This window comes from Malus sylvestris, chromosome 11 (genome assembly GCF_916048215.2).
Source record: "Malus sylvestris chromosome 11, drMalSylv7.2, whole genome shotgun sequence".
NCBI lineage: Eukaryota > Viridiplantae > Streptophyta > Magnoliopsida > Rosales > Rosaceae > Malus > Malus sylvestris.
Genome location: NC_062270.1, coordinates 10,574,697 through 10,596,963, shown reverse-complemented (window position 1 = coordinate 10,596,963; position 22,267 = coordinate 10,574,697). Strand labels below are relative to the sequence as shown.

The 22,267-nt window shown below is 37.1% G+C and overlaps 2 protein-coding genes across 6 annotated transcripts; one reads left to right on the top strand and one right to left on the bottom strand.

Moving 5' to 3' along the window:
- The first annotated feature begins 2,093 nt into the window (after positions 1-2,093).
- LOC126589365 (uncharacterized) lies at positions 2,094-11,839 on the top strand. 4 transcript variants are annotated; one of them, XM_050254633.1, is made up of 15 exons: positions 2,119-2,275; positions 3,395-3,493; positions 4,735-4,862; positions 4,984-5,137; positions 5,241-5,350; positions 6,142-6,225; positions 6,305-6,353; positions 6,458-6,549; positions 7,139-7,277; positions 7,481-7,560; positions 7,646-9,135; positions 10,106-10,219; positions 10,316-11,061; positions 11,299-11,361; positions 11,472-11,839. In XM_050254633.1, the coding sequence occupies exons 2-13, from the start codon at positions 3,401-3,403 to the stop codon at positions 10,885-10,887; spliced, it is 3,105 nt and encodes a 1,034-aa protein (XP_050110590.1). In that variant the 5' UTR covers positions 2,119-2,275; positions 3,395-3,400; the 3' UTR covers positions 10,888-11,061; positions 11,299-11,361; positions 11,472-11,839. The 4 variants fall into 4 exon arrangements, with proteins under 4 accessions (XP_050110593.1, XP_050110590.1, XP_050110591.1 ...); XM_050254634.1 differs by having other exon boundaries at positions 11,183-11,361; XM_050254636.1 differs by lacking the exon at positions 11,299-11,361 and having other exon boundaries at positions 2,094-2,275.
- A 3,263-nt stretch (positions 11,840-15,102) lies between these two features.
- Positions 15,103-19,296, bottom strand: LOC126591308 (ethylene-responsive transcription factor RAP2-7). Of its 2 annotated transcripts, XM_050256961.1 has the most exons (10): positions 18,304-19,296; positions 18,101-18,126; positions 17,947-17,977; positions 17,740-17,827; positions 17,499-17,644; positions 17,214-17,258; positions 16,998-17,101; positions 16,763-16,887; positions 16,261-16,374; positions 15,103-15,672 (listed from the first exon to the last, which is right to left on the bottom strand). In XM_050256961.1, exons 1-10 carry the CDS (start codon positions 18,837-18,839, stop codon positions 15,433-15,435), a joined length of 1,455 nt encoding a protein of 484 aa, XP_050112918.1. In that variant the 5' UTR covers positions 18,840-19,296; the 3' UTR covers positions 15,103-15,432. The 2 variants fall into 2 exon arrangements, with proteins under 2 accessions (XP_050112918.1, XP_050112919.1); XM_050256962.1 differs by lacking the exon at positions 17,214-17,258 and having other exon boundaries at positions 18,304-19,295.
- Positions 19,297-22,267: the final 2,971 nt, after the last annotated feature.

The following is a 22,267-nucleotide window of genomic DNA, read 5'->3' as shown; positions in this document are numbered from 1 at the left end:
TTTTACCTTACACCAAGAAGTATACCGGAAAGATGTTGAAAGAGCTTTTGGAGTTATACAAGCACGGTGGAAGATCATTAAGGAACTGGCAAGAGGGTGGAGTCGAGAAAATTTGGACTTCATCATGATGTCTTGCATCATATTACACAACATGATTGTGGAGGATGAGCGAGATGGATATATTGATGGAGAGTCTGATGACGACCAAAATGATCCAAATAAGTCAAGAAGGGCTCGTGCAAAAATATATGATGGGCCTAATTTGCCTTTCAATCCAAAAACTAGTAGTATTTCTATAAATGAGTACATGAGGTGCTATAGGATGATACGTTCCCATGCCACAAATAAGTACCTACAACAGGATCTTGTTACACATCTTTGGGCCAAAAGAAGCATGAAGTAGGCGTTTAAGTTTTATGTTGTTAAATGTTTTTAAAAATATTGTTTAAGTTTCATGTTGTTAAATGTTTTTTTATGTTGTATAATTTTTATGTTGGTTAATGTTATTTAATGTTGTATAATGACTTAGGAAGTTATAGGAATTTAAAAAAAAAAAATTAAATAAAATAACAACTATGCTGACGTCAACAGCTAGCCGTTGGTTTTTTGAATCATAACCCTCCCCGGGGTCGGCTGGCTAGTTCATTTGGGTCGGCCGGTTGGCCCTTTTTTGTCTAGTGGGGTCCATAAGCCCTTTGGCCTGACTCTCGGTTGGAGATGGTTTTCTGGCCATTTTCGGCCCTCTGGACCATTCGGTTGGAGATGATCTAAGACATATGGCCATGCACTGTTCATTAAAATATTAATTTCTTAGAAGGCCAGAGGGCTAAAACGAGCCATCGGGCTAGCCTTCGGTTGGAGATGGCCTTAGCGTCCTCTTTGGGCCGGTGAAATTTGGTTACCATACATGAAATTTTAGTTTTGGATCACACCATTTCGGCCGAATTTGCATTCCTAATCATGAGATTTCTACAAATATTTTGTGAAAATGTTATAATATGTTGAAACTTCAATTATACTGAAAGATCAAGGAGCTAATCACTCTTAAAAGTGAGGATTAATCCTTGCCACTAAATTGTTGATAGATTTTCATACCTCATCAAAGTCATTGTCTTTACTTAAGCCAAGGATTTTAAAAACGAACTGAAATTACAGACATTGACAATATTATACATTATCTACAGTAGAGTGCTAATAACAACTCCTATGATTAGATTTAGATCGATTCTCCCTTCAAAATAAAACTAACGCTAATCGTGTTTTTGTATCACTAAAGATATGGTCAGTCCACTATTTCAACTTTTAGAGGACACAGTGTTTAAAATGAGTTAGAATGAGTAATAATTTATTGAACATATATGAAGAGGCCTCTACGGTTCTACCAAACTAAGTGATGAAGTTGAAGACTTAACCGCCACATCTTGTGTTCAAAATCCCGTCAATACAAAGCATGTCAAGTTTACTTTGTACATGTAATATGTAACTTACAAATGACTTATGCATCTATAAGTGAAGATCTCAAAATAACATTTTCTACACTGTGTGATGATTCAATTCACTGAATTTTTGTTAGAAAAGAAAGAATTCCAAATGTCATATTTTCCTTTTGTAACGTACCAAAAAAACTAGAAATGTAAACAAAATAAGTGGGATCTTATTGGGTGGATAAATACCAAATACATACACGCCAAAAATCCAACACACCACCTAATTAAAAAACAAAAACTGAAAATAAAAATAAAAATATGAACATCCACTTAGTATTGGTTTTTCTCTCCACTTATAATGCGAGGTCTTATGTTTGATCTTCGATAAATTTAAATCATATTTTTATTAATTCTTTTTGAAGTTTAGTTCACTATCCATCTTTTAATATAGATGATATCATTTTAAAAAGATAATAATAAAACAAAAAGACGAACAGAAGAAGGGAGGTTCCCTACCCAAAGTTCGACAAAACCGGAAAAGTAAAGAGGAAAACAAAAAGCCAACGTTGGCCAGGCAACAAAGGAAAGGTCAATGTCGGTAGTTAAATCAAAAGCCGAGGGCGTTTTTCGGAACTCGATAATATTTAATTGACAGCGACGCGCATAGCTGCCAAATAGCCCATCATCCAAACAAGCCCTTCTCTCACAAGTCCTTCTCTCTCTCTCTCTCTCTCTCTCTCTCTCTCTATCTCCTCTGTTTCTCTCTCCCTCCCTCTCTTCCTGCGTTGCGATCCTCACACCACAATCTCATCCTTACAGATTCGTCCTCTTCTTCTCGATCCCCAACTGTAAGTCTCCTCTCTCTGCTCGCTCTTTCTGTCTCTTCTGTAACCCTAATCTCCTTTCTCCCATCATCATTCCGTTCAATCTCCCAGATCCCTAATTATTTTTATCATTTTATGTAAAAATGGATTAAATTTCGATTTTTCTATTGAAATTAGTTTGTTTGGTTGATTCGTCGGTGGCTATAGCTGTCTGATTGATGTCCATTTGCATCGTTCCTTCTGTTGCATGTCAACCATTCCGATTAGGTTTTTAATTGTGTATTTTGCTTTAATTTGATGATTATTGTGTGTGTTGTATTAATGTTTTTCAAATTTTGCGTTTGTTTTGTTGTAATTAGTACTGGATTTTGATCTGCTTTGCTGTGGATTCTGATCTGATTTGAGTTGTGGGGACAGAATTGAATTTTGAGTTTGTTAATGTAAAAATGGCGCTAGATGAATTAATCGGGTTGTAGGGTTTCAGTTTGGGGATTTTGCAGACTGTTGCGAGCTCAATTATGCTAGTCTGGTTTACTGCGATCGGGATTTTTCTAGGGTTTTGCCAGTTTTCTGATTTTTTTTAAAGTAATTGCTACTTGTATATGGCTGTTTCCGCAATGTGAATACATATAAATGAATGAGTGAGTGATTCTTCTACCACGATGCAAACTCTTGTGGTAAAATAATGTGAATGGGTTGACTTTGAGCTGGTACATTCAACGTTTGCTTCATTTTTCATGGTTGGAAAAGTAATTACAGGAAATTTTTTAATTGTGTTTGTGTCGAGTCCTTCTCTGTTAGGTTCCTAATTGTCATATTTATAACTTACCTTCTGCTTAATTTTTTCTTGCATTTAAACATTTGAATTTAGAGTGGTGCTATTCACACACCCCCTTTTACCTCCCACACACCCTTATTAATTTTTGTTCATTGATCTTCTTCAATTCACTTGAATGAATTCGATCCAATGGCCAAAAATTGAGAGGGTTGTGTGAGTAGCACCACCCTTGAATTTATGTGCAATTTCTGATGTCTCTTTTGCTTTTTATTTGGCATGCCTACTAAGATATGTCGCTGTGATATGGTTGCATTGAGTCTTGTCCATTTGTTTTTCTACTAACACTGTTTTGAAATATTTTTAAGGTAATCATGAGTGACCAGGGAGAAAAGACTTGCCCTCTTTGTGCGGAGGAGATGGATTTGACAGATCAGCAATTGAAGCCATGCAAATGTGGTTATGAGGTCTGGGACACTAACCCTCTCTTTCTCTCTCTCTCTCTCTCTCTCTCTCTCTCTCTCTCTCTCTCTATATATATATATATATATATATATATATATATCTGGCTGTTGGAGGGAGGTTTGGGGGATAATTGTTCCCTTTTTCTAGATAGTGCCATTGATGGATTTTGAACTGAATCATTACTCATTGTCATTTGACTATTCACTTCTGATTGAATAATCATATAAGCTTTTGAAATTCTAATCTATTTGGTTAACTAATTGTGATCTCTTTTTGACACATAACATAACAGCCCTATGTGAGTTTACGAGTTCAGAAGTTTAGTGGAAAGATGAAGGAATTTATAAGATAATTCCTGAACATGGCGATGCAAAGCATTATTGAGTCTCTGTATAGTCGACCACTAATACTAATGAAAAGCATTTGACCCCACTAGATTGGGTCCAGTTCTTCATTGTGTAAATTCTGTTTATCCAACTTTAGTATTTACTGGTTTTTTATTTGGATATGTTCCACAAATGTCTTATGCTTCTGTAGAAATGTTTTCTGGAATCTGTGTTGGTCCCTCCTTTCCAAACTTAAGAAGTGGTCTTTGTTGTTTCGTGGCTTTAGTGGAGGAAGTTCTAGTAATGTGAGTGGTCCTGTATATGCAGTGTACCCTTCATCTTGATTCAGTGATATTTGAAACTCTTTTTTCCACTGTTGGAGAAGTAAACAGTTTCTTTTGATAAAGTTAATCTTTCACAATTTGTTTGTTGGGATGGATGTACAGGATAGAAACTTAGGGAAGATAAGGGGGTGAAATTTGATGGAAAGGGATGAAGAACAAAATATAATTCACCTTATGTAATCTTCTTGAGTAGTTGGATTGAGGACAGCATTAAAGTATCAAACATTGCTTTTTGCCATCCCTCATTTCCTTTCAAAGTTGGACAGATTTGGCTGTTTGAGGGTTGCTTTCCCCTTACTTGTATGATTGTATCTGGGTCAGTTTGTGTCTTTATTTATTTATTTATTTATTTATTCTGAAGCCCTGAACCTATTCCAAATGTGTGCCATTGATATTTTGGATGATCCCTTCCTCCCTCCGCGCTTTGCTTCTGTGGATTCTGAATTGTAAATGCGTGTTTGCAATTGTTAATTGTGAATCTATGTTTCTTTTTGTGTGCTTTGAGAGGTGTAAGTTTTGCACGTATTGTATTATCGTGATTGCATAATGTAGAAACTTTCTACTTGATCACAGATATGTGTTTGGTGTTGGCACCACATAATGGACATGGCTGAGAAGGATGAGACAGATGGGCGGTGTCCTGCATGCCGCACTCCTTATGACAAGGAAAAGATTGTAGGAACAGCTGGAAAGTGTGAGAGGTTGTTAATCCATGAGCCATCTTTCATTTCATTAGATAGATAATTGCTTCCAACTGTATTGTGATAAGAAACATCTGTTTTTCTATTGCTTGTAACGTTCTCAATCTATCTTTGCCCACAGGCTGGTTTTAGAAATCAACACTGAGAAAAAGATGAAATCTCAGAAGGCAAAAGTCAAATCTGCTGAAGGGCGGAAGCAGCTCACTAGTGTGCGAGTGATTCAACGGAACCTCGTTTACATAGTTGGGTTGCCTCTTAATCTGGCAGATGAAGATGTAATTTTCCCTCTCTCTCTGTTGGACATGTTAGTGCGCTTCTAGCTCATTTCTTTGTTTTGGCTTGTAAAGACTCACTATTTTTTAAGCATCTGTTATGCAGCTTCTGCAGCGCAAAGAATATTTTGGTCAGTATGGGAAGGTTCAAAAAGTTTCCATGTCTCGAACAGCAGCTGGCGTCATTCAGCAATTTCCAAACAATACATGTAGTGTGTAAGTAAACCTGTTTTAATCATGTCCGGCACTAAAGTACTTTTGTTGCATAAATGATGTTTGGTTAATTTTCGTCCATTGACACGTCTTATAGAGTTTGTTTATACAGCTCATCCTACTATTTCTGTAATTAGCTCAGAAGTTTGTTTTTTAATGATGTACATGTTACTTAAGAAATTTAGATTAGGTTACAAAAACTTATTGAAATTTGGAAGTGTAACAATCCTCTTCTCAGTTTTAGTCTAATCAACAGTGCTTTATGTTTTAGTTTCAGTTAATAACTTAAAACATTGGGAGCAGCCTCTCCATAAATGGGGGTAAGGCTAGCCGACATTCACCTCTCCCAGACCCTGCGTAAAGCGGGAGCCTTGTGCACTGGGTACGACCTTTTAATAACTTAAAACAGTTTTTTTGGCGTTTTGAAAACCAAACTTACCATTTTCCCTTTAATAGAAAACAAAGTGGTTTTTTTTTTTTGCAATTTTTTAGTATTTTGATCTCCACTTTTACATTTAACTGTTACCTAAAACTAAATGAGTGAATACAATCTGATTGATTCCTAGTATCGAAAATATTTTTTGTTTAAATTGAACTTAACACTATGTTAACATGCTTGTTTACAGTCAGTGTTAGTTCCCCCCTGATGTAAAGTACATTCAGCAAGTGTCTTTTGGTTTAACTGATGTAATGTTTGATTTTTGATCTCCTATCTCCAATTTAGCATTGAGTTTTTGCACTCTTCTGATAGCCTGTGTGCTTAGTGTCTTTTCTCAATGTTTCTTTATGCGCAGATATATTACATACTCAAAAGAGGAGGAAGCGGTTCGTTGTATTCAAAATGTACATGGGTTCCTCTTGGATGGTAGATCTTTGAGGTACATGCATGCTTATAGTAATTTAAATTTGTTCTCTCAACAAGTTGGCATTATATTAATCCTGATATGTTTTTTCCAGGGCTTGCTTTGGGACCACAAAATATTGTCATGCATGGCTGAGGAATGTGGTATGAATCATTACTTGATCTGTCTGTCTAATGGAATTTTGTGTCATGTAGCTTGGTTGAATTTGAAAGAATCTAGTTGAGGATTGACTTTTTGTTATTTCCAGCCTTGCACCAATCCTGATTGTTTGTATCTGCATGAGGTTGGGTCTCAGGAGGATAGTTTCACTAAAGATGAAATAATTTCTGCATACACTAGGTATTTAGTTCTCTACCCTGGCCAATTTTTTTGTTAATTTCTGCCCTGTTGATTGTATAATCTATCAGGAGGTTTTTGGAAGAGTTATTTAATACTGCTGAATTTTCCAAAGCTTATGCTAGAAGTATGTTATCGATGAGATGAGCCTTAAAAAATCTTTCTTTTCCTCAAGAAGCATTAAAAAAAGTTGTGAGGTACAATGCGTATGCTCTTCTGAAGCTATAACACTTGCAATAAGCCTAGAATAGTAACCTGCGATCTCTTTTGTACTTAAACACCTTTATTTAGCTTAATGCTTTTCGTGGTGTTTATACGAATGACGAGCATTCACATATAAACCCATCCCATAAATATTGATATAGGCCCTTCTTTCACTGCATTGAAATTCAAAAGTTCATTCATAATATGATCACTGAAGATATATGTGGAACTGAATGTGAGAAATATATTATACCTTAAATAGCTCTAATAGCTTCCAACATTTCCTTCAACTTTTATTTATATATATATTTTCTCTTGATCTGTGTTTTCCAATAAACTTTACATGGTGTTTTCCTTGGATGATTAATAATTGCATAACTGTTCGAAGGAGTAGGGTACAACAAATTACTGGTACAGCAAACAGTATGCAACGGCGTTCGGGGAGTGTTTTGCCCCCACCACTAGATGATTATTGCAACACAAGTTCTGCTTCTGCCGCAGGACCAATTATTAAAAATGGATCAAGTGTAAGTGTCATATTTAAGTTGGAAACTTATGGATTGTAATAATAAGCTGGTTGGCATCATTACTATTGGCTTTTTTTTTATTTTTTTTTATTTTCCAAGTTTAGGCTTTTTGGATATTTAAGATTCAGTAATAGCTGGTTAAAAGTTGCAAGTTTGAGTCATATTTCCTTGTTCTGATCTCCCCTCCTCTCTTAACTTGGCAGAATACTGGAAGTCTTATTAGAGGTTCTCCTCCAAATGGAAGCTCTGGTAGATCTGTTGCTCTCCCAGCTGCAGCCTCATGGTAGTATTTGGTTATTTGTTTTTGGCCTTCACATTGTTTTATGATTATAATAAAAAATTCTAAATGTACTGAATGCACATTGCAGGGGAACACGTGGTTCAAACTGCCAACCACCAGCTACACATATAATAAGTTCAAATGAACATTCTAAACAGAAACCTGATACAGTCAGAAGCACATTGCCATATTCTGCAGCAACTGGTGCTTGTGTTCAGTCATCTACAGTGCATAGTGATGGAGGAAAGAGGTCAGCATTAAATGAAGAAAGTCAGACTTTGCATGCTAAATGTAAACCAGAATCATTGAAGATTGTGAAACAGCATAGTGGTGTGGATTGTCAAAATGATCTGTCTGACGTACCTGCTGCACCTGATGAAGGTTCTGCTTCTGTTAATGTTAGCAACCAGTTATTGGCGACATCTGTATCCAAGGAAAATGATAGAGGCAGTAGCATGCAGCCAAACATTAGCAATCCTACCAACCATCTATCATACAGTTCCGCTCATGAAAAAGAAAACATTGTTTGCACTGAAGAAGTGGTCCAAAACTTATGCTCTGATATCCATTTAATGAGCATTGATAGAAATACCAAGGTTGAAAATTCCAGTATAGCCAGATCTAAGAGTTCACCTTCAGATAACTCCTTTATTAAATCGCCTCGGGACCAACAATATTGTGCTGAGCAGTCTAGAGATCCTCCATCAACTGGTGAGAAAGCTGTCACATCGGTTAATGGGGTGTGTATTACAAAGGAACAATCCAACTGGATGTTAGAGTCACAACCCCAACCAGTGCCAAGTTCATCTTCTGAAGTGGAGGAGGATGTACTATCTTTTGACAATCAAAGACTCAAGGATCCAGAAGTGAGTCGGTCAACATATATGCCTAGTTTGCCTAATACAGTACATGCTCCAAATCACTCTAGGCCCCCTTTGTTGCATAATGAGGCTTATGGTGCGGTTTATTCCAATGCTGATTGTCTATTTGTAGATAACAAAGTTAGGGATAGTTCACTTTTATCTAATGGTTACCCTGAAAACATGGTAACCAGATCTTCTGGTTCAGGAAGGCCATTGGAGCATCCCTATCCTCTTCCAAATGAAGTCCCAGGGAAGCACACTGGAAGATTCCTGGATGATGCAGCAAATCCTGATTTCAGTACTGCTGCTGACAAGGGAGAGAGTAGCATAATCTCAAATATATTATCGATGGACTTTGACACATGGGATGATTCACTAACATCACCACAGCATTTCTCCAAATTGTTGGGTGAAACTGATAAACAGTCTGGAGCGCTCAAAATGTCAAGTCCTTGGAAAGTACAAAATAATAATCAGTCCAGATTCTCTTTTGCAAGACAGGAGGATGCTAAAAATCAAGCATTTGATTTACAGTCATCTCTGAATGTCGATGGGCAGTTTTCTAATAACCAGTCATTTCATCAGGGCTTTTCTGAAAATAGAGATTTATATTTGGATAATCTAGGAATTGGTAATGGTTTCCCATCTAGTACTTTTGAAGAATCTGAAAGTCATGCCAGAAATCATTTAGCATTCTCTTCTAACAAGCTTTCTGGTGAGTATTGTCTGGATTTATGGAAAACTCTCTTCTATTTCATATTTATTGAGCTTCACGTTATTTGCTGCCTTCCATTTGTTTTGTCATGTGTTTCTTTTTGTGCCTCATATAATGTTAAAGATTTTGTTGGGTCGTCATATCTTATGGTGATGTTCTTTCTTGATGTTCAGTGGGCTTGCATTTTGTATGAACTCAAGATTATTGTTATTGATCCCTTTCATCATCTGCTCTCCCATGTCACTCATTGATATATTCTTATCCCGCCTTCTAACACTCTGGCCGAGTCCTTTTTGCTAATGTCTGAGAGTGTTTCTTTTTTGGTTTATCTTTTGTACTTATTGTGTGGTCTATTGTTTCCATCTTCAATAGTGGTGTGAGAAAGTAGATCCTTCACTGTTTAGCAATTGAAATTCTTTTAAAGTCCATATTCAAACCTTTGCATTGTCAGAGCATATCTAATGGGAGCCTCATGGCCTAGGCAAATTGATAATCTTGCCCAAAATTGAAAAAAAACAACTTCTAACCCAAGTTGCCAACATAAGTTGCCTAGTCAAATTGAAGCCTAAGCACCTTGTGAAGCCAAACTTGCCCAAGCCCAAGTCTTGGGCAGCGTGGAACCCACTTAACATTTTGAATTCTAGTCTCTAGCCCTTCCATTCTAGGACCAAAAATATATTGGTAGGTTATATCATCATTTTGAGGGGCTAGATTTTGGATCTAGACTCCAGCCCTTGCCCAACACATTATACATGCTCTAATATGTCAGTGGTGTTGATTGACAGTTCTGGTTTTTTTGTGCAAATTCCTTTTATTTTTTTTTATTCTGCTAATACTTGAAATTTGGTTTAACCTTAGTTGTCTGTGCTGATTGTTGTTATTGTGGTTCCATTTTACTTTGTTCTTTTGTGCTGCCCCCGAGGTCATTCTAATGCTTAGTTTAGTTTCTGACCCTATTTGTATCTTTCAGCGGTTTCAAGGGCTCAAATTTCTGCTCCTCCTGGATTCTCTGTGCCAAGCAGGGCACCACCTCCGGGCTTTACTTCTCATGAGAGAGTGGATCAGGATTTTGACACTATATCTGGTTGGTTAACAAATACATTTTAGTTTTAGTCTTACTAATGCATTTCCTTGTACATGTTTAACAGTTTAAGCGTTGATTTCATTATCTACTTCTCAGGGAATCATATGTATGGTACTTCAACTTTGTTGAGAAACGCATATCAACCTCAGGCAAATGGAAATATTGGGAGCTCTGCAGATATTGAGTTTATGGATCCTGCTATATTGGCAGTTGGTAAGGGGAGACTGCAAGGTGGGCTTAACAACCCAGGCCTAGAAATGAGATCAAATTTTCCTTCGCAGTTGAGTGGGTATGAAAACGATGCAAGGCTTCAACTATTGATGCAAAGATCACTCGCCCCACAACAAAACCTTAGATATCCTGATTTTGGGGATGGTTTTTCTCACGTCAATGATTCTTATGGGATCTCCTCAAGGCTTTTGGAGCAGTCCCAGGCTAGCAATCTTTCTCCTTTTTCTCAAATGTCCCTCCAACAGTCCAGAAACCGGGTCATGTCAAATGGCCACTGGGATGGGTGGAATGAGGTCCAGGGTGGAAGCAATGTAAGTATGGCAGAGCTCCTGAGAAATGAGAGACTAGGATTCAACAAGTTTTATTCTGGTTATGAAGAATCAAAGTTTCGGATGCCCAGTTCAGGCGATCTGTATAATAGAACATTTGGGATGTAATAATGCAAAATAATAGCTTTCCATGGCTTGGGGAATGTTCAAGTGGAGGAACCGAGGGCGGTGTGGTGTTGTGACCTTGTGCTTAAGGATGGGACTGACTCATAACTGGTCTTGCTCTCTGCAGCGTAATGTTGGGTCAAACTCCCCGTACTTTTGGGGTCTGTAATCCTGCAGGTAAGAATTAAATACTTAAGCTTTTCTTTTTGGTATCTAAACAGATTTAATTGTACTAGTTGGTTACTTGGTTGCCATGGGCATCTAGAGTAGAGGCATGGAACTAATTTTTTGCTGGCAGGGTTATGGGGTCGGTCGTGTCCATCTATTTTTTTCCTTAAAAAGTAATCTATAATTCTAGAGGACCCTGTGTACTTTAAAAGGGTAATTGCTGCACACTTTGTTATTGTCATTCAGTGGTTTCCTTCTACACTTTGTTTTCAATTGCAACCAGAGATGCTCGCTTTCTTCTCTCTTGCGGTGAGAATCTGTGGCCTGCAAGCCTGCTTTTGTTTCTGTTTGTAGAAGTGCTGCGTTATAAATTGGTGTGGATTACTTAATCTTGTATTCCACCCTCTATGCATTTGCAGGTGGGGCGATAAATGCTTGATGCTAAGATTGTACTGTGGGTTGCTGTATATGGTCAATTTCCGATCGGCTGATCATCCCGATGATGAGTATTCAACTCCCTGCTGTACTGATATTTGATTGTTGCTCTCACAACTAGATGGATGAAATCTGGCTGGCCCTTTTTGGGAGTTTAATACCGCGTTAACTGTTTAACATGATAAAACGGATATAAATAAATTACACCTCTTTTTTTTTTGTTCTTTCTCCTTTTGCTTCTCTGTTTGTATTGTGCGTTGCAAAGTTGAGACCAGAAATTATGAGTGATTGGAATTAAAAAGTAATTCGTTTCATCCAATAATATTCCGAGTTACGAAATTCAGTATATAAACTTAATTCTTGTTGGTGGTTTTCTGAACAAAATAGAAAGCCTTGTAGTTATATTTTGTCGATTGAGTTGCATATACGTAGAGCTTTCTTTTCGTTCTCTAGTTCATGATGTGGGTTTTGATGCAGCAGTTTGTTGCCGGGAAATCGACATATTTTCCCGTACATGTGATAGAATGGAAGATAGATGTGTTTGTACCTTTTATCATTACAAGCTGATGTACCGTCTTCGATCCGCTTGCGCTGTAGCTTTTGGGCTGATTCGAGATTGTGGTACAACTACCGGTCGGAATTCTCTTCGAGCCTTGCCTACTTTGTGGCCTATTTTTACATGAGAGACGGCCTCCTCGGTCACTTTGTGGCCGTTCGGCGTTGCACGTGGTCAGGTGTGGACAATGAGGACAAGCTCATTGACATGTTATTGAGCGTTGCCCATGTAATCAACCAGTTAGTAAATGCCTTTGGCTCTACTTATATACGCTGATTTATGTTATGATGCCAGGTGGCATCATCAGGGTTGTCCAAATGTACGGCCAAGATGGCTAGATTAGTTGGTAGTCGGTTATATTGTTAGGAATTGTTGCTGAGTGTGTTCTGTTGGACTGTTGGATGATTGCTTGGTGAGTAAGATGCTGGTGAATGTATAGGGAAGATCTGTAAGATGAAAGGTTGTGTAATTGATTGTGATGTGAAATAACAAGTGAATTTCGTATACAATACTGAAGACGCAGAGCTCGGGTTCTAAAAATTTAGGATGTTAAACATGCTATGTTCGGAACAAGGAGGGTTATTTATTTTTGCGTTGATAATTTCGAATTTTATTTTGTTTTATCCACCGAAGGGAAGGGGAGTTGAATAAATGGGGGGATTAAATCTAATTGTTCTTTTTTTTAAAAAGGGGAATAATCGGTGGCAAACCATGGTTATTCACTCATTTTTGAGGTCGTGAAGACTCAAAGCGGCACTTTAGCCTCTCTCTAGCCACAATCAAGAAGACACACCAGCATGAAGCCTTGAACCCAGGATCTCCTTGTTTTTTTTGTATTTTTAGGAGTCGGAATTCGCGTCCTTGTCACTTGATCACTTGCTGTGGTTAAATCTTTTGTTTCTTTAACTAATAACAATTAGAAAATTACAGGCATCAAATTGTCAGAATTGAAACAAAAGAGAATTATAGAGACTGAATTGTTTTTATTATATTCTTTAGAGAAATGATAAGGAGACTCTTTAAGTAAAACTTTTTGCAGAATCTCCGTCATCTCATATCCTTGAGAGAGTCTCCTTGATACTTTTCTATTCTTTATACGGTATGTCGGTAATAATTAAGTATTAGACTCGTTTTGGGTATATAAGTATAGAAAAATACTTACAGTAGTGGCAGGAACAAAACCGTTGGAAATTGCGTCGGCACACGTGTATCTTGGAGTATATATAGCAAGTTGCAGCGGGACCACAATCAATCATTTTGGACAACTTTGAGAAAGACGACATGTAGTTTAACTATTCCTCAACAGTACCTCTACGATCTCAGCACGTATGCTCTTTGTTTTTGGAAAGTGAAATCTCACCCACCAAGCCCCACAACAGCGTCCACAGTCTTCCACTAATTGGGTTGTCCTACTCAATGCCACGTATTTAATGTTTGTCTAAGAGTACCCAACATTTCATTTTTATTTTTCCTAACAAACAATAAGATATCTACGTTAATGAAGAGAAATTTGAACACAGCACAAAATTTCAGATGTAAAGATAAGTGCTCTTATCCAAATAATTTTAAAATCACTTGCCAATTAACCCAACATTTCAAATCGACCAAATTTAGGTGGGACAGTAGATCATAGTAAGAACCCAATTGGGTCCTCCACTTTGGCACAAACTTTGATGTGAGAAAGAAATGAAGGGTTGGAAAAACGATATTCTAATCTAATTTATGGATACAAAAATTCGATCTTAGCTATTGTCGGAGCAGTAAGCAAGTTGTAGTAACTAATTAAGACTAACTAGTCTGTTTAAAGTTGCTTTTATAAGAAGTACTTCTGTTTATAAGCTCTATTTTTTGAAAAAATATCGACATTTATTAAGGATTCAAGTACTTCATGGAAAGCAGTTAGAAGTGCTTCTCTAGAAAGCAAAGGTATAACTTGGAAGCACTTTTAGGTTTTCCGTCAAACACAGTGAGAAACGCTTTTGGTTTTCAAAAAGCCTATTTAATGTTGGAAGTTCTTTATACTAAATGCAAAAGATAATGAGTTTTGGGGTGCTATTTTGGTGGTGGTGAGGGAGAGGAAGATGGGATGCTTATCTTGTACAAGTGGAGGGAGGCAGGGCTTCCAACGCAAAGGATACAATGATGATCATATAACACAACAACAATATGCTCATTTTCGCTTTTGTCCAAACTACATAGTATATGCCTATATGGGGTGGGCAGTTTTGTCTTTTCATTTTCTGCAAAAAGTGTGTTGTCTTTTACAAAACACTAATTTCGTTGAAAGATAGACAGACACCTGTGTGCTGCAGCAGTAACATCATTCGACATGTGCTTTGAAGGCCAATTTTCTGTCTTCTCATGTGACTCGCATGTCCACTTACTTTTTTTTTTGTCTAGACATATTAAACAAAACACAAAAACATAAAAAACCAAAATACCAAAAAAAAAACACATGGTTCCGATCAAGTGGCGAATCTAGGAGTAGAATGTTAAAGATTTTAAGTTTTTTAGATAAAAACAGTGCGTCAATCACACGAAAAAAATTTAGTTTATTTTCTGACTTATTTCGTCGAACACTTAATGAACTTGTTGTCGTCAACCGAACCAAGTTATGCACATATCAACATATATTAACATATGCCAAAACAATTTGATGAAGAGACAGTGACTATATTAGAGCATCTCCAGATGTACATTTGTTACGAAGGAGGAGTTCACGAAGAAGCATATGCAAAGGACAATCCTTCCGACAGAAAGATGCAATGAAGTTTCATGTCAACTTTTGTTACAAGCTTTGCTTTCACTCCAAAGCAACGGAAAATAATTCCCCCCCCCTCGATTTAGTTCCTCTTCCCACTATCAAGCATTATGTACAGAACTATCACTAAAGAATGTCCAATGCATAAGCCGTACTAATACAGACCGCCATCACGCTTTTGGCGCAGACGGTATCTTGACTGCGCACACATTTTTAGAGCGTGTGGACGACTGTTCTTAGCAAAAATCCATGTAAGCTGGAAAAGTTGAGTCCAACGTTAAAAAATAAAACCTTCGACTACAACAATCTTAAAAGAGTTCACTATTAAGAATCTCTTTCTGAACAAGAGTTAGGTAAGTACCACAATAACCACTTGATACTTTACATGAGAGCTCAAGTTAGTTATAAATATTTCTGAGAACAAATACAAATCAACGGAATGGTACGGAACAGAACCGATATATCCAACTGAGTGTGGTAAAGACAGGAAAAGGAGTCAGAAATCGAGTTGCAGTGTATGTATGAATCTCTATTTAGATCATGCAAAGAATCTGAAGGCCACCTGTTGTTATGGTTGGTCTCTGAATTTGAAGGGAACTTAGGCTACCGCAGCTTTTGCTTGGTGACGTTATTGTTGAGATGTGTGGGTGGCAGCCATGGCTGGCGAAGCAAAACAGAGATTGAGGGCTGTTGGGTTCGGGGGTTGTAAGGGGTGAACAGCAGCGGCTGGAGCGTTAGCTGAAAATGAGAATCCTGATGATGCTGCAGTTGAGAACAGTGGCATTGGGGTAACCTGGCCATGCATTTGCCAAGCCCAGTTGGGGGGTCCTTGAGATCCTAATGCAAGTCTCTTCTCTGTTGCTCTTTCCTGACAAATAAATGATTTCAAGAGCAAATTTCGTTAAAAAATTCCTCGTATGTCATGTAATAAAAGTAATATCTTCATCCTCGTTCCCCAATTTACTATAAGATCTCATATAATTATGAAATGCAACTTCCTCTCATGCCTCACATAAACAAGAGCTAAACCGGAAAAACCATTCTTTGCATGAAACAAGAGTTTTGATTCTTATTTCAGAAGCGTCAGTTAAGAACTTAAGACAGTTCAGAATTTAAAGTATTCCAAGTTTTTGATATTGTATAAACCACGAAACTACGAACTTAAAACAGGACTGCTTTAGCGATGTTACTATTTACCATCTCTTATAGAACACAACACAAACCATCCAAACCTACTATATACTATGTTTGCACAAAAGCATAGTTAAATTTAGCTACAAAGTTGTGTTCTCAGGTAACTTCAGGTTCACTATCAATATGACATTGTATGTACAGGTTGAGCTACGATGGTTATTTAAAAAAGGGTACCCATAGGGTCCAAGGATTAAAACAAAGTCATAAAGCTAATAGAATTGGACTTAAGTTGTGTCATTATAGACAAAGCATTTAAACTCACCTGATTGGGAAAGTAACTAGGGTATACACCGTTCCACAATGGTGGTGGGTGATCTGATGTCATTAGCCCTCTAAAGGGTGGATCACTCATCGTTACATTCACATTGTGCTCCATCTGCAAAGTCAGAAGAGAATGTTTAGTTTTTGCACCAAGATATGGGTGAAATGCTGCAGCATTACCGAGCATGTCTAGAAAGGGAGAGCCAAAAACTGATGAGCGTTAATTTTATTTTGACAGCTAGGAGAAAGAAAACAGATGAACTCTATCGCAACTCCCTCTTTCACTTTCCGAGTTCATTCGAGTGAATTTCAGAAACATTTAGGATAGGCAACAGGATATTTTACTGTCTAAAACCTTAAAACCTTAAAACCTTCCAGACAAAATACTAGGAAAACCTTCAAGAGGGCCGCCCCTTCAAGAACTTTATGAACTAGGGGCTTCTCAAGATGAAACCATCTTTTTTTTAGGGAACTGATATTGTATCAAACTAATTATATCTTACCCTTTTTCCATTGTGCACGTCAAAAGGGTTGGAGTGGAACTGAAGATGCCCTTCGCCCTCCTTTTGACCAGTGCCAAACGAGGGGGGAGATATCCCCAAATTCAGATCAAGATTGTGATTGCCATCTGCTTTATAGGAACAAAAAAATCAAGTACAATCCCACGAAGACGAATTTCTTTAACTTTTTTCTGACGTCAATAAATCAACTACTGCAAAATTACTTGTAAAACTATACCTTCATTACCAGCCTCGGACATCATCTCCCCTTCATATGTGCTTGGCTCAAAGTTGGTGATCGCTTCCCTTCCATTACATTTGATCGCTGCCTTGTCATAAGCCCTAATTTCCAGAAAAATCAAAAGGGAGAGATGTGTTGGATGGAACCTTAATGAGGTTGAGAATTCAGGGTAATAAATTCAATCAGGTAGAGCGTAATTCATGACATTAGGACCTTGCAGCTTCTACTTCGCTGTCGAATAGCCCAAGATATATATACCTGCATGAAGCATTGTAACCTCCATGATGAAACCACCGTCCCCACAATGTTTATTTGTTTTTTCTTTGAAATACGCACTTGGAATTTTTTTTTTCAGACAATGAAAAGAGAAGACTGACAACTGATTGAGAATTAATTCGAAACCAATTCTCAGCTCAAAGTTCAAACCAAGCCACTATGCTTATAAAGACCCAAACTATTCAGTACAAAATTGAAAACTCCATAAAAATGATTCCTCACTTTTTTCCAAGGAACTGTCCCATTCGAGCTTCCCATCGACCACATTTGTGCAGCGTAACCCCTCTATATCTGGAGCTGCCTCTTGAGAAGCCAGTGCTCTGCCGACGTAGTATGTGCACGAATTCTTCCTTGGTCAAATTCTTCATCTGCTCATTGGTTAAGATAAAAAGATTAAAACCCGATCCCACTCCCCATTCGAAATTAATCAAAATTTAACAAAGAAACATATTCATCATCCAACCTGTTTCATATCATCCTCATAATCACTTAGGTTGTAATTGATATCAGCATCAACTCCCCTGAACTTAATCGCAGCTCGGTCGTAGGCTCTAAATTCGGAAAACCCAATTTAAGAACAATAATACAAACAGTTCCCACAATAATCAAATTATTTAAATTCCCAAACAGTAAGAAAATCCAAGCAAAACACATGAGCAAGGCTTTTTACCTAGCCGCAGCATGAGCAGTGTCAAATCCACCTATATGTCAAAATCCAACACATAATTTTCATTAAAAAATTTCCAAACAGAAAATCATGACAAATAATTGGATTAGTAACACTAATCCAAGTCAATCAAATAGACAAGGTAAAAAATCCATACCCAAATACACTTGTTTCCCACAGTCCCTGCACCCAATCAAAAATTAATAAAACAAATTAACACATCGGATTAATACCAAATTTGGAAAAATTCATTTGCATAATTGCATTCAAAATGAAGAAATCAACTCAAAAGGAACCAACCCATCAAAAATTAAATTAAATTAAGTAAACCCAAATTAAGTAAATCAAAACTGGACTAACCAAATGTGCGACTCCCATCTACCAGTTCTTCTGTAGAAGGTGACTCCTCTGTACTGAGAGCTACGCGACCTCGGCCCTCTCCTGCTCTTCTTCGCCTGCTGCTGCTGCGGCGGCGGCGCAGCTGGTTGTTGTTGTTGCTTCTGTTGAACCAACCTGACCTCCCCGGAGCCGCCAAGATCGAACCCAAGCTCCATCAGATTCTTGCTCACCAAAAGCGACGATGAAGAGGACTGCCCATGCCCGTGAGCCTGCCCCGGCCAATTGTTCAAGCCTCCGGTGACCGGAAAGAGCTCCTTGGTCACGGCAACGTCGTCGTTTTCTTCTTCGTCTCCGCCCTGGACCTTGAGAATACCGAAGTTGAAGGTTGTGACGGCGTCGTTTCTGGCGGCGCGTGTGGAGCACGAGTCGTCGTTGGTGCTGGAAGCGTCGGCATTGACAACGGACGAGTTGGACGTCCCCGACTCGTCCATTTGGGTGCCGCACGACTCGACGTCGTTTGGCCCCGAAACGACGACGTTCAGATTAAGATCCAACATAGCTCCTCTTATCTATATCAAATTTGGTCCTTCCAAATTTAGCTCCGGCTCTACACCTTCAGCTCTCCCCACTCAGCTGACCGTCGATCACCGGCTCTAATCGGACTGCGGGGATCTACCGAATCAGACACCACTAACATACACCGGGAAGCACGTGATCGGAGCTCAAACATGAAATACAGAAAGAGTAGACGGTGCGTCGGCGATCGCCGGAGAAAGTAAAACAGGAAGCTGGCAACGCCGTCGTTTCCTAAGCCAGCGGGCTAGTAATTTGCATTAGTCGGCGGCGATTGGGGGGTTGAGAGTGGAAATCTCAACGGCGTCGTTTGAGCTGTGTGTGTTGTGATTCTATAACCATAAGCTAGAGAGGCATATAGAGTCTGAGAATATCATAAGCTCCCAGAGAGAGAGAGAGAGGGAGAGGAGAGAGAGTGTCGATAGGACGGCTGAGGGAACATTTCAGACCCATTTTAAGCGGATGGGATATATATTTTAACATTTTTTAAATTTTTAAACAACCGGTTACCTCGGTGGCCGGTCACTTTGATGCTGCCAAGAGATATTTTCTCTCTCTAGTATCGTTCCGGTGTCTCATACGTGGGAACACCCGTCTACTAGTCTATTAATAACCAACAACCACCCATTGCCGCTGCCGACTTCGTGCAAATGGTAAAATACTAAATAGTAAATATGTAGCTTTATACCATGTGTGCTTTTGTTCCATGAACATTGCATTCGATTATTGTGTTACAAGTTTACTTAGAGTCAAAGTTGTTCTAATGTATTATGTTGATATTGTTGATTGTTTTCTCATTTTCTAACGAGTAAATCGTATCAATGGTTCCTCAACTTTAATTCAATTAGAGTAATAGTCCATCAACTAAAAATTCATTACTATTGATCTCTCAACTTATTAAAACATGCAGCTACAGTCCCTCAACTAAAAATCCATTACCGATGGTCCCACAACTTTAATCCAACTGGAGCAATTGTCCCTCAACTTTAAGTCAATTAGAGAAATAGTCTCTCAACTATAACTCAATTGTAGCAATAGTCATTTCAACATAACTCATTTTGACAAAATTATGAAGAAGTTGAAGAAAATGATCATAGCTACACGTTTTAATGAATAAATAGATTAATAGTAATGAATTTTTTATTAAATGACCATTATTACAATTTATTCTTTTCTAATAGCTTAAATGCATTGGCAATTCTTGACGTCTTTTAAATGTCAATGATTGTAATACCATGTATTTTTATTATCTAGTCTAATATTATGAAAGAGAAATATTAATTCTTAGATTGAGAGGTAGTTGGAGAAATTTTATATCATTGAGAAACATAATTTCATAAATGTTGTGTCACTTATTATTACGGTCTAGTGATATTCTTTTTTACTTATAAGTAACATGTCTTAAATTTGATTCTGTCAAATGTGAATTTAAACCACATTATTATTAGCCTATTATAAAACTAAGTCCACCCCTCCCTTTTATTATAGATAATATTGTTCGTTAAAAAGACAATTATTGCGTTTGTTATCTAATAAAACCTTTTTTGTCAACCAAAAGATGGTGAAAAGATAATTTAGTCTTCTATCACAAAATAAAATCATGGGTAGGAAAGTAACTCCGCACAAACTATATTTTGCTTTTTTTTTAAAGCCTAATTCACATGTGATCCTAACGTATCTCTAATTTAAAAATGAAAAAAAATAAAAGGAAAAATCTCTCTCCCCACTTCTACGTTTTCTCTTTCTACCTCTCTCATTTCCATTTTAAAAACAAAAATAAAAAAATGTTCCCTTGACATATGCCAGTAGTTAATGGAAGCCTTTAAAAGAAGGGATCCTCATTTTTTTTATAAAAATGGAGATTAATTGTAGGGTCCACACCATATCGAAATTTAACGATCCGAACCGTCTATTTTTCAAGTTGCACCTCATAGATCATCATTGCAAAATATTAGCCAAATCGGAAATATTTAAGACATTTAATTGGGTTCAAAAAAAATTATCGAATACTTTGTTATATAAGAAACAATGAAATTTTATCTTGATAATTAAATAGGCAAATGATTTCGAATTGAATTGAATTTTTGTAAAGATAATCTATGAATCGAGACTTACAAAATAAACAATTCAAATCGTTGAAATTCGACGTAAAATAGATCCCACACGTAATCCTTATTTTTTGAAAAAATGAGGACCCTTTGCATAAAGGGCCTGAGTAGTTAATATATATTGTGACGCACGCATCGTGATAAAAGATAACGAGTTCAACTTTGCTCCTATTCGACTCAAAGGCTATTGGTGACTGAAAAAACGGAGAGACCACTAATCAAGTCTAATGTAATGTACATGCAATATGTTACTTGAAGCATTAAAATGCAATTAGAAATTAAACATTTTGTTTTAAAAAATTTATTAGAAACTCCATAGAAAGAAATAAATTAACAAACATGATTATTTTCAATGTAAATCCCAATCAAAAGAATTAATGACTTCTTCGTTGGAATACTAACAAAAAGACTTTTTAATAGGATTTTTTTAACTTTCTTTCTAGTTTTTGTTTCTTACATTCTCTTTCACTTCTTCCTTCCCCTTCCCTTTACTCTTCATTCACCATGCTTCAATCCTTATTCTTCAACATACATCCACATCCATTTATCTCTGGGTGAAACAACAAGAACAATTGTAAATTAAAAAACGCGCACTTAGCAAACCACCTATATTAGTATCTTATATGTTAATAATATCACTAAACGGGTTTTAAAATCTAATCAGTCTAATTGAAAGAAAAAAAAACCAATAAAAAGAGAATCAAAGACGAAAATAAATAAGAACGTGCAAAAAGAAAAGCGTTGTGAACAAATCACTTCTCTTGTGCAAATACCGCATCTATACAGTATAATTAAATCCGGCAATGGAGAGAAAATTGCTGCAAAAGCCACCCTACGTAATCTATATTGGGTAACTTGTGGAAAACTAACTTTGTGTGTTAATTAAAACTTGTTTATTTTTTTGGTCATTAATTAAACTTGTTGACAAAAACTTATGAGTCATTGATCATTTGACATCCAACGTTGCAAAATATTTATATGATAACGGCCCAACTTGATACAGATACAATTTAATTTAATTTTAGCAACAAAGTTTTTCTGTAATTAAATTGCAACTTGCTTAATTAATTAAGAAAGGTACGTGTAATGTAGGAAGAAGGTTTTTCTGCATTTCTTTTTTGTAAGTGGTATTGAGAAAGGTGCTTGTAATGTTGATTAATTGTCACCATCATCCAATCTTGAGGTTAATTAATTGACTGTAAAAATCCAATCTTAAGGTAGCAAATGTTACCATCATTCAAAAGAAAGCTTAGTTTGTGGTTTATTTCAAAACCTTCTTGAATTTTTTTAGTTTAAATTGTGTT